Here is a 12,657-nt window from a genome sequence, read left to right on the forward strand (position 1 = left end):
CGCCTGGTGCTGAACTGGAGGAAGGAGACCCTGAGTAGAGATATGGGAAGGCTTTTGGGTGAGGCAGGTAACAACCCAGCCAAGTCACTGAGGAAGCTGCAGAACTGGCTCCCTCGGGTGCCTACATACTCTACAGTACAGGTTCTTTGGGATCTAGGATCCTAAAAATGGCCCTTAGAGGGGCCAGGGGAAGCCATTTAAGGTCCACCCTCTCTTGGGCTTTGACAGCTGCTAGCACACTGAATTCTAGCAATTCAAAGCTCTTGTAGGGGCAGATCAGCGCCTTACTCTCTAGTCGCTCAGGGATGGCCCAGTCACCTGCAGCCCTTTGTGTCTCAGAGGAGCAGGGCCTACAGGACAGGGAGCAATGGCTTCATGGTTAAATACAGTTAAGTCATGGGGACAATGGTAAATTCAGAGAGGCCAAGAGCCACAGAACCCTGTTAGAGAGAAGCTTTGGGGTGTGGGGGAGTGACTGCTATAGAGTTTCTTTTGGGGTGATGGAAATGTTCTAAAATTACATGTTTGTACAACTGTAAATTTACTAAAAACCACCAAATTCTACACCTGAATGAATGAGTTTATTATATGTGAATTATCACAATAAAACTGATTTTTTTAAAGGAAAAACAAACAAACTAGGGGCCAAAAACTGACTTGGTCTGGGTTTGGCAGAAGCAGACCCTGGGCAGAGTTTGACTGCAAGCAGCTTCTCTGGGAGTGAGAGGAGGGGCAGAGATGGCAGCAGAGGCTGGGGGTGGGGGGTGGGGGTATAGTCAGGAAGGGTCCTTGCTGTGCACCATGGGCTTGTTCTTGGAAGGGAATTTTGGAGACAGTGGAGACACTCTAGGGAGGAGGGTATGGCCTCTGCAGTCCTAGCAAAGAGCTTGGGGTGGGGGTAGCCAGACAGAAGGAGGCAAGGAACCCAGCCTGCCCACTTGAAAGAGGAAAGATTAGTATGTAGAAGTCTCAGGACCAAATCTGAACTATTTTTTTCCACATTGGGATATTGCTAAGACTAGCAGAAAACCACAGTCAGGCTTTCTCCCGTATCCATTTTACCCCTAGCTCCTAGTGGGCTTGCCCCTGCCGAGAGGCTGTGCTGTTGAGTGTGATGGGGCTGGGTACGGGGGTGCGGGGCAAGGACCTGCTGTCAAGGTGCCCAGCAGACAGGCCTGTGGTGCCATCGGCGTGTGCCTAAGCGGGATGCCCTGTGCATTGCACCTGGTCAGAATGGTGGAGCTACCCAAACTCTGGGCCGGTCCTCTGGGCCAGCTTCCTGGAAAGGCACCGCTCTCTACTCAAACCCTTTGTCTTTTGGAAACGCACCTTTTCATTACTGAGCCGTATGAACACATACTACAGGTTCTAGGTATTAGACATGAGTCACACAGGTGACCTGCAAATATTTCTCCCTCTCCCTGAGTTCTTTCACTTCCTCCATGGTGTTCTTTGTAGAATGAAAGTTTTAAATTTTGATAAGGTCCAATTTATCTATTTTTTCTTGTTGCATGTGCTTTTGGTGTCATATCAAATCCAAGCTTGTGCAGACTGACGTCTGTGATTTCAGAGGGTTCACACTCTGGCTTTCCTGTTTAGAAGAGGCACTTGCCCATCAGCTGTCACCTATCATTTGCTTCCGATCTACTGAGTAGAGATTTGGGAACCTTTCTGTCTCCACTGGTTTCCCTATTCTGGACATTTCATATAATAGGACTGCACATTGCATACTATGTCATCTTTGATGACCCTGCCCCATCTCCTATCTTCCCACTTCTCTGATTTAGGAGATCCAGGGATGAGCTGGTGGCAGCTGGGGCTGCAGAAGGCACCAGCCCTCTCCACTAAGCAGCTCCCACACGTGTGGAGCGCCAGCACCTGAGAGGAGGTGGCTGTGCAGTGGGGTGGGGGCACAGGGAGAGGAGGGAACAACGGCTGTCCCCAGAAGCAAGTCTGGAGGGTCAGCTGGCTTAGGACCCCGACCCACTGTGCTGCAGTCAGCCTGTTCCGCCATAAACCATGGAGCCAGAAGAGGGAGCTAAAGGCTAGAGAGCTGCCCTGCAGTGGTTACCTGACGGAGACCACAAGGGACAGCACCTCCAGCAGCAGGGCCCCACTGAAGACGGCCAGAGCGGCGGGTGGAGGAGGCGTGGCAGCAGCCCCATACTTGAGGAAGCAGGTGACCGAGAGGATCAGGAACACTGTTGTGGACAGAAACACATCCAGGAGGGAGCTGAAGGTAGCACTGGCAAAAGTCTTCACAGGAGAATTCTTTATGACCTGTTTAGAGCAGGAGGGGACTGGGGTGAGTCCATGTGGCCACAGATGGCCACAGAGTCTAACTCAAAGGGGAAAACACTCATGTTTACTGAGAGCCTGCCTAGTGCAGACCAGGCACGAGGTGGCAAGAGCTTTAAGTGGGCCATCTCTTTGCTACTGACCCACTTAATGATAAGAAAACTAAGGCACAGAGAAGTTAAGAACTTTCCTAAGGTCACACAGTGACTGATAACAAGCCATATGCTCTCACAGACATATTACACATTGAGTCTGAAAGATGAGTTGCTGCCTGGCAGAGTTAATGAGTCCACATGTGTAAGGACAGTTGGATGAAAGCAAGAGTTGGAAGCTGCCAGCAAATGGCTGGGCCTCAGGTTTAAGGGTGGGAAGGGTGGCTCCATGACAGAAAGCAGGCAGGGATTTAGGCGGCAGCTGAAGAAAGCTCCCGCCTATTTAACAGGGGTGCCTGCCAGCAGCACCTTTTCTTCCCTGGGAGCCTGCACTGCCCGGCTGGGCACTGGGTGCAGTTGTAGCCATGAAATGATCCCTGCGAGTAACTCAGCCTGGTGGTGGGAAAGGACGGGGACAAGAAGTGCAGGAGAGTGTGTGAAGTAAAACAGAGACATGCATGTGCTGTGAGGACGTTAAGAAGGCAGGAACAGCAATGGTACTAACCGTCCAAGGGAGGACTACTCCAGCCCCACTGTGGGCCCTGTAGGGGCCTGATCTTGATCAGTGCTCACAACAGCCGCAGAGAAGGAAACACTACTGATCTCTGTGCAGATGGGGAGCGGAGCTAGGCTGCCTCTCCAAGGACACACAGAAAACAAGGAACCAGGCTTCACCCAGGCAAGCTGACTCCCCAGTGTACCTGTAACCCTCTCCAGATGAACCTAAAGGCCGGGGCTACAGTAGGAAGAAAGGGAGCAGCCAACCACCAAAGTTGCTTTCTACTGGGTGCTGCAACTCTGAGCAGGGCGCCAGGCAGAAGGGGCTGGAGCCCATGGAAGGCAGAGGTCTGTTGTGTGTTACTCTAGGACAAACTGGCTCTAGAGCCTCAGCCTCAGCCCAGGACCCCAAGATGGGCAAGCCTGGAGAAGGGGAGTTCAGCGCTTGGGGCTGAGGCTGTGGGCTGGCTGTGATACCAGGCTTGGAATGGGAAGAGCAACCTGAGGGCAGGGCTAGGTTCTAAAGTCCCTCCAAGAAACTCAGAGGCTCTGCAGGTAGGTCTTGATTTCTGAAGTGCCCTCAAAAGACCCCCAGAGTCTCTGGGGTGAGGCTGCCTACCCTGACTTTGTTCTCTCTGGGGCTCTACCTAGCTCTAGGGAATGGCCACGGCTTGCTGCAGTTGGCCCAGGTTGGGCAGTAGGGGCTCAGGGTCTGCTGCGAGGCTCTTGCAGGATAGTCACAGTGTGGGGGATCTTTCTTCCCACCTCAGTGCTGAGGTTTCTGACTTCCCCACATGTGGGGCCTGGGGGTAAAGGCCCCACTCTCCTTGTTTTAGGTATTCACAGCCCTTCACCACTATTTGCTGTGACAACTTGTCCCTGTTACCCAACCTGCTTATGCCCAGGTCTCCTTTCTGAAAGCAGGGATACAATGGGTGCCTACACCTCATGGGTGGTGGGGATGCTTACAGAGAACATCCATGTGGAGTACTGGGTATAGCCAGCTCCCCAACACCATTGTGGCTTGGAAGACAGTCATTCCTGTGTCTCTCTCCTCTCTACCCTGTCTCAAGGCAGGTCTCAGACAGGCCTTGTGTTCAGTGACAGCTTCCCACCCATCTTGTCCAGCTCCATCACCTTCCATGACCCAGGATCTTCATGACACACAATCTGATGGGGCCAAGCGACCACTTTGGCCTTCAGCATAACGCTCATTGCTTGGGCAGTCATCATCTGGACCCTGCCCATCAGGTGCCCTCCCTTTGGAGGTACCTGAAACTCCTTGGCTACACCAGGCTCTTTCCTATCTAAGGTTTGTAGGGGCTGGTCCCTCCCTCTGGAATATTCCCTCCTCCTTCATCTGGCTAGTTCCTGGTCTTCCTACTGGAGTGGGCTTCAGAGTCTCCTCCCTCTGGGCCTCCCTCTGGGGCGGCTGCCTCACCGTCTCCTTGCAGGGCACGACTAGGCCCATGGCTCTGCATTGTTATTTCTAATTACTGCTCTCTTACCAGGGTATCTTCATCAGTATGCTCTAGCACCATGAACCAAACCAGGCAGAGTGGATGCTCAATAAATGTTTAGTGCCTAGAGAAATGGCTGATAAATGTGCCTTCCATCTGGGGTCACCACAGCACAGAATGGGGTGTGGCTGAGATGCTGGCTTTGAGGTGTCCACCCTCCCTGTGGGATTGTGGGCCTCTGCTTAGGCTTTCTCAGCCTTAGCTGTCTCTTCGGTAAAATAGGAATATTCACAAGTTTCCACACAGGGCTATTTGTGAAGAGTAAATTGGATCCTGTTTTGCCTCACAGGCTACCAAGTGACCAGCTCATGGGTGCCCTGCAGACCCTGTGCATGGGATGTTAACTGATAGCCACTGTCCCTTGGAGGCTGATAGAAGGTATTGCCTCCAAACCCATGAGGCACAAACTGGCTCTCTCTGGCTCCCATGGTTTCTCAGGAGTCTGGGCCAGTGCCTAGACATAAAGATTTGCAGAATGAGTGTATGGAATTTGAATGAAAAGCCCTTTTGGTCCTAGGATTGGGCCAGTGTGCACTTTTGACTTGAATGCTGGGGGAGGTCAGGTTCTGGCCCAAAAGAAAAAATTCAAGGACATGCTGTCAGAACCCCAACCAGGCTCCAGATTCTTGCATTTATTCAAGGACCCTATTAGCAATCAGATGTGTGTGGGGAGGTGGGGCGGGTTGTGCTGAGTGTGGGTAATGAGGGAATTGTCAGGGAGGAGGCATCTGAGCATAATTCCAACATGGAATACACATAAAGAAAAAAATAAAGGGGAAGTAAAATCCAGTTCAAGGTGAGGGAAGGTTTTTTTGAAAGAAATGACATGTGAGCTGAGCGTTCGAGGACAACAGAGGCTAAGGCAGTGCCAGGGTAGGAGGGATGTGAGCATGTTTTGTGTCAAGAGGAAAAGGCTTTGTGAGCTCCTGGGCCCACCTCCAGGGAAGAAAGAAACAGAGTTCTGGGGAGAGGAGTGTGGCTCATGACCCCAGAGCAGGCGTGCCCAGGGCAGGTACCATGAGGCACAAACTGCAAAGGAGAGGGTCTAGCGACCATGAAGCTTGGTCTTTAAGATACAGGACCACAGAAAGGTTGAAGTTTTTCTCCCTTGCAAAGATAAATTAACACACATCTGCAATTTAGGGCTTATAGACTGCAGGAAATTAACACCAGCCTTCATTTTCCTGCCACTCACTAAAGCACAGAATGGATGGTGAGCTGCCCACAAGAACAACGGGCTCTGTGGAGAGATGAAGAGCGCACCTCCTCCTGATAGCTGGTCCTGTAGCAGCGCTCCAGCTCCACATCCAGGAAGTTGAGGCTGAACTGGTTAATGGGTGGCTTGAAAAAATAATCCTTCATCAGGCTAGAAGACATAACAAATGGAATTGATCAACACCTGGCACAATCATCCTATCAGATCACAATCAGCTATGAAAACACCACTCATAGAGCACATCACAAACCTGCATCTGAGAGCCACTATGCAATAGGTGTTGCTCCTGTCCCCTTTAAAACTTATCTCTGGGAAGTCCTTTGTGTTCCTACGTATAACCACATGTTCCATTTCACGTCCATTAAAGAGTGACCATGGCCACAATCATAATACACATCATTAGTACCTTGCTTTTGAACATATATTCCTAATATCCCGGATTACAAGATACAAAGACAGCTTTCTTTGTCTTGTGAAAAGATCTTTTCTGAAGAGCCAGCAGATCCCTGTACTGAGAGTACTTGTATTGATTTGGAGGCTTCAAATGAAAATGTAATTCAGAACCAGCTGTCCTGTCATCCAGAGTACTGACAGTAATTATGACTATGAGAGCTAACAGGTTGTTAGCACAAAATGGTGTTGATAGTTAGTGTAATTTTGGTGCTATTGTCACATATGCAGATTTTGTCTGAAACCTGAAAGATGATAAAGCTCAATGATTTTAATAGCAGAGAAATCAAATATGCTTTACATGACTCTTTCATTTTTTTTATGAATTGCTAGCAAATAGTAAGATCCTTTTTAAACTGCAGAAATTACTACAAATTAAAGGGAACGTTAACATGATATCAGAAGGCAAATATAGCTGTGGAGAGCAGCCTGCCTCGTACAGTAACCACTAGGATGACATCAGGCGGGACACAGGAGTGCCTGGCATGTGCCTGGCACCTGGGAGGCCCTGCCGTGCAAGCCTCCCTTCCCCTGATGCAGAGGGGACCTCTCTTCTGTGAGTGTTCAATGACCTGGGCCTTTCTTAGACTCAGAAGAGAGTCTCTGTCCCCTGATGTGGGCTTCTCTTTCCTTCCTTCCAGTCAGGAAGCACAGACAGGGACAGCAGAGCAGCTGTAAGGAGAGTGTGTGGTGGCCACATTTTGACCCCTGAGGGGCAGAAGTGACCCTGCGGTAAGCTGTACAGCTCCTTCTAAATCAATTCGGGAAGCTCCACCTCTGGGGATGGGTGTAACTCATTTTGGACCAATCCTCTCACAGACAACAACTACAGCTCTGGGAAAAAAATACAAAAACAGGGGCTGGGGCTGGGGCTCAGTGGTAGAGCACTTGCCTTGCATGTGTGAGGCATTGAGTTCGATCCTAAGCACCACATAAAAACAAATAAAGGCATTGTGTCTGTGACAAAAACAAAACAAAACAGCAACAACAACAACAACAACAACAACACCAAAAAACAACTGCTGATAAGCACAAGAGAGGGACCAGGGCAGGTCCAGAATAGAGGGGTGTTATTCCTGGAACAAAGGAACAATACCAGGTAAATGTCTCGTGTGTGTGTGTGTGTGTGTGTGTGTGTGTGTGGCCTGAAGACAGACATTAGTCAGCACCATAAGTAGGGTAGCGTAAACTCAGAAAAGCCACCAGTCTTACTGGCTTAAAAAAAAAAAGGAAAATGAATTTTGGGGTGACCATAGTTGAAAGATGAGGTTATTAATATCACAAGGGAGAGAATTAGGGAAAGAGATCCCCAAATTCTGCATGTAAACTGCTCAAATCTCTGGCTGATCCTTGTAGGTCATGCAGAGGCATGGCAGACTATAAGCAGCCCACTTACAGCTAAAAGAACAGGGAGATGGTAGTTAAAGTTTGAATTCAGATAAGCTAACTGACTGCTGAAACAAAAAATAGATAATCTTCAGAGTAATATTAACAAAAATCAGGTTTCTTAAGTTTTACACACAAAGTCTACAACACAATCCAAAATTTTAGGCATAGAAGAAGACAGGAAAACATGGGTGCACTCAAGAGGAAAGCAGTCAGGAGAAAGCACCTTGAGGGCACGAGGCTGGGTCAAGGTGAGGGTTATGATGAATGCAGGTGTGACTGATACCTGTGACAATTACAGCGAGAGGAAGGAGAGAATGGGAACCTATAACACTGTGAGATTTCTTCATTTAAAATGAAGTGATACAATAGTAATTCCACAAAGATCACACAGACACTTAAGGAAGTATATCTGTAATTCCTAGAATAACCACTAAACTGTGGTCTGGGGTGTGGCTACCACTGAGCTACAACCCAGACCACAGGTAGAATTTTAATAGATTTCTCTAAACAACTGATAGAACATAAGGGGGCGGGCACCAGGGACTGAAATTGAATAAACTAAATTCCAGGCATGTATGATTATGCCAAAATGAACCTGAGTACTATGTACAACCATAATGCACCAATAAAAGAAAAAAAAAACAGAATAATAGACAGAAAATGAATAAAGAAACAGATGATCTAAACCACTGTACTGACTACCAGGACTTAACTGACATCCTGGGTCACGGCATCCCATGAGTACAGAGCTCACATTCTTTTTGAGTGCAATGATAAGTTCACCCATCAGATCACATGTGGGGACATAAAACATGTCTTGACCAATGTAAAAGGACTGAAATCACAGAGTATGTCCTTGGACTATAACATTAAATTAGACACTAATAGCTAATATATGTAAAAACTATTCCTCATTCAAAGGAGCCAGTGCTCCTGAGCTGGGGCGGGGGAGGCAGAAAATGAGCCTGGAACACCCTGCTCTGCTAGAAAGTGACTGCCCCATACAAATGAAGGGGTGGAGTCAAAAGGACCCAGGCACCGGTCCAAAGGGAGCTCTGATTGGTCAGATCGGGCATCCCAACATAAAAAGTACCAAGATGGATTATAGTCCATGAAATAAAACAGGACTGCATGAGTTCAGGCTAACAACAGATGGATGGAGAGTGGTATGGTGGTGCATGCCTGTTATCCCAGTGATTCAGGAAGCTGAGGCAGGAAGATAGCAAGTTTGAGGCCAGTCTTAGCAAGATAATATCTCCAAAATAAAACACAAAAAGAGCTGGGGATGTAGCTGATTAGGGATGTAGCCCCTGGGTTCATTTCCTAGTACTGCAAAAAATAAAAAGTAAAAAATAGATGGATGGGTAGCAAATGGAGGGCCATTCTTTATAGCAGATGCTGAGCACCAAATGGTAAATGTGCTGGAAGTGCTGAGGTTGGAAACCACCATACTGAAACATCACAGTGAAGCAGTTTCAGTCAAGACTCAATGGATGTTAAATCTAGGGAAGTCTGATAAGGAATAGGAATAATAGACACTAAAGTATCTTTCCACAGATTGCTTATTAATCATAGGGAGAAAATGATAACCACAAATTGGAGAAACTGGCTACATCTTGTGGGATTGATCAAAAGGAATATTATGCCAGGAGTGGTGGGACATGCCTATAATCCAGCAGCATGGGAGGCTGAGGTAGGAGGATCACAAGTTCAAAGTCAGCCTCAGCAACTTAGTGAGGCCCTAAGCAACTCAGCGAGACCCTGTCTCTAAATAAAAAACAAAAAGGGCTGGGGAGGGCTGGGGTTGTGGCTCAGAGGTAGAGCGCTTACCTAGCATGTGTGAGGCACTGGGTTTGATTCTCAGCATCACATATAAATAAACAAAGGTCCATCAATAACTAATAAAAATATTTTAAGTAAGGGCTGGGGATGTGACTCAGTGGTTAACACCCCCCTGGATTCAACCTCCAGTACCACTCACACACAAAAGAACATCACCAACGAGGAACCAGTGGGCCGCATGGGCCTCTGCATGCGAGCCTTGGAAGGATGGTGCCACCTCTGTGCTCTCTGGCCAGGCACACAGAACATGAACCTAACCATAAGGAAATACCTCACGAGCTCAACTTCAGGAATGTTTTATTTTTAAAACTGTCACATCATGAAAAACAAGGCATGGCTAAGGAAGCACCCCAGATTTTAGGAGCAAAGAGGCCTGACAACTAAGTGACACACACGTGATCCTGGACTGGAGGCAACAGGGCTGCCAAAGACGAACTGGAACCGGGGCCTCAGGCTAGATGGAATGTCACACCATGCTGAATTCCCTGCCCTTGTCAACTCGGCTGTGTACTACAGCATCCTCATTCTGGGAGAGGCAGTCTAAAAGAGTAAAGGACACAATGCATCCAGCGTACTGTCAAATGCTTTGGAGAAGAGTACATTTCAGAGTAGGGAAAGGGAGGACCGCAAAACTAACACAAAATGCTAAGGCAGAGCATACGGAATTCTAAATGGCATTTGTATAACTTTTTATGTTTCAAATTACTTCAGGATAAAAACAAAGCAATATACTGATGAAGGAAGAGAAATTCACAGACGGGGCAACTCAGAACAAGGAAGCCACCTCTCCTGTAAAACCCTACCCCCTGGGTGGTGGCCACGCTTTCTCACCTGTCTTCTTTGATAACATCCACAAAATGCGCGTCTGTCTTCTCACGGATGTTCTTGAACCTCAGTGGGAGGAGGGCTGACTGGTCGAGGCTCACGCCCGCCCACCTGCCCTTCTCCTGAAGGATCTCGCACAGGGAGGTCTGGCTGTTGGTGAGCTTCTCTTCTTGGGGAGGGCTCAGAAGTCCATTCTGGGCTTTGGAATTCGGTCCTCCGGCAGCCTGCCTCAAGACAGAGGGAACAAGCGAGTGCACTTGGTGAAGTGGCGCCAGGGCGCATGTTCACCCCACCTGGCCCTTGGCTAGCTGTAGCCCTGCACCTCACTGGGTGCCTGGCAAATCTGCTGCCACCCCACACAACGTTCTGCCACCCTGCTTCCCCCCCCCACACACACTCTGTCAAAGGGCATGTCCAGGTGTTCAGGCAGCAGAGGCTAAGACTGTGAGGATAGCTGTAAAGCCAAGGCAAGAACCAAGATTCAGGGATTCTGCTCACCAAGAACTGGGGCCCCAGGAGGCTGGGTGGAAGGACTGGGGGGCCTCCGAGAAGATGAAGGATGGGTACAGGGAAAGGAGTCCCAGGATTGTGGGGCTGGGGCTTAGGAGAAGCTGGACAAACAAGACTTATATTTGGGAGCTTCTGTGGCTGAGAGAGGCAACTGACGTGCTCACAAGTCCTTTGGTAGATGATGGAGCGTGCAGGATGACAGACAGGGCCTCCTAGGGGAGTGGCCTTCAGAAGGCTTCCCAAACCTCTGGGCTTTGGGATTTACTTATTTTCTACTCCAGTCCTGACAAGGTTCTTCCACAGCCCCCTGCTGCTCACCCTGCCTCTGCGCTTCTCTTGGGTGGGCTCTTCATCTGGCACAGGCCCTTCTTCCCTTTGCACATCTGTATTCTACCAGAAGTTGAGTAGGCCTTCCAAGCCACCAACCTCCCGCCACACTGGCCTGCGTGTTCCCACACTCTCGCTGCCCTGAAGGGAGTCCCATCTGGTTCAGCACGGAGTTACTCTACTTCACATGGTTAGCTCTGCTCTATTCTGTTCTTTATATTGCTTGGGGTAGAACCCGGGACTTGTGCACGTGAAGCACTCGCTCCACCACTGAGAACATCCCAGCCCCGTTATCCTGTTCTTTATGTTACTCAAAACCCTCAAAACCAGAAGGTCTGGAACGCTATTACCCAAGAGGAATTATTCTCAGAATTGAGAAGTCGACAAGACAGGAATATCACTTTAGGAGAGGTACTGGGGAGGAACTGACAGGAACAACAGGCATGAGCTTGTTACCTTGGTGCTGGTCTTAGGCTCGTCTTGACAGCCATTTTGCACAGCTGCTCCTTCCGCACCAGCTTCAGATTTGGGAACAAATGTAATTCCACATGACGGACAGGTCTACAAGAAAAACACAAGGCATGGGAACATATCCAGAAAGCACGATCATGATGTGAGACTCAAACAAGTCCACTGCTGTAATCTGCTATCACACAGATGGCTGTATCCAAATGAGAGGCTTCCTGCGCCACACCGGAGGAGCTGGAAACAAACTGACCAGGTAAAAACGGAAACAGGAAACCTGAGCATGATGCCCGTGGCAGCCAAAGAGCGGAAACTCAGACACCTGCTGATGGCGAATGGACCAGCAAATTGAGTTCTACAAACAAGGATATTGTTCTGCCATAGAAAAGAAGGAGGCACTGACATGACGACAGCAGGAAGACCCCGGAAGACAATGCGCTTGTTGAGAAAGCCCGACCAAAGAGGCCATCCCGTCCTATGAGAAGCCCAGAAAGGAGGATCTACAGAGACCGAGAGCGGACCATGGCCACCAGGGGTAGGGGAGAGGCCAGGAGAGGACTGCTGACACGGACTCTGCTGAGCCTGAATGCTCCGGTGCCCTCAGCCAGGATTCACATGCTGAAATCCTGATCCCCAAGAGGAGGCAGGGCCCTCTGGAGGTGACTGGGCCCTGAGGGGAGAGCTCTCACCGATGGAATTAGTGTCCTTATAAACTCCCTGATCACTTCTACTGGATGGAAGCTTATCTGTGAGCCAGGAAGCAGGCCCTCACTGGACCCTGAATTTGCTGGCACCTTGATCTTGGATTTCCAGCCTCTAAAACTGTAGGAAACAAATCACTGTTCTTTTTTTCTTTTCTTTTTTTAATGTCACCTGGTTGATTTTTTTGTTATAGCAGCTAAATTTTTTTGTTAGGGTTTGAGAACCTAGTCTGAACCAAACCCTCTGGATTCAGAGACTTCAACCAATCTCCTCAAGACAGCAAACCAGTAAACAGCTATTTCTCTGACCACTTTGACACATGCAGACATCAGCCAGTGGTTGAAGGCACTGGCTCTGGAGTTACACTGCCACAGACTGAACCTTCTTCATACCACCTTACAGATATGGGACTTCTCTGAACCTCAGTTTCCTCATCTGTAAATTGGGGTACATCTACCTCAAG

At 48.9% G+C, this 12,657-nt stretch overlaps 1 protein-coding gene across 2 annotated transcripts in view; it reads right to left on the reverse strand.

The window, feature by feature from the left end:
• Positions 1–12,657, reverse strand: part of Adcy9 (adenylate cyclase 9) — a 110,021-nt gene that overhangs the window by 16,387 nt on the left and 80,977 nt on the right. For both annotated transcript variants that reach the window (XM_058579406.1, XM_046444157.2), the window contains exons 4-7: positions 11,484–11,588; positions 10,197–10,414; positions 5,732–5,834; positions 2,072–2,280 (exon numbers count right to left, since the gene is read on the reverse strand). In XM_058579406.1, the coding sequence (XP_058435389.1) occupies positions 2,072–2,280; positions 5,732–5,834; positions 10,197–10,414; positions 11,484–11,588 (635 nt within the window). The remainder of the gene's footprint in view (positions 1–2,071; positions 2,281–5,731; positions 5,835–10,196; positions 10,415–11,483; positions 11,589–12,657) is intronic.

The sequence above is a fragment of the Marmota monax genome, unplaced genomic scaffold, assembly GCF_021218885.2.
Source record: "Marmota monax isolate L192 unplaced genomic scaffold, Marmota_monax_Labrador192_F-V1.1 WCK01_AAM20220418_F8-fsc00035, whole genome shotgun sequence".
In the NCBI taxonomy this organism is placed as follows: domain Eukaryota; kingdom Metazoa; phylum Chordata; class Mammalia; order Rodentia; family Sciuridae; genus Marmota; species Marmota monax.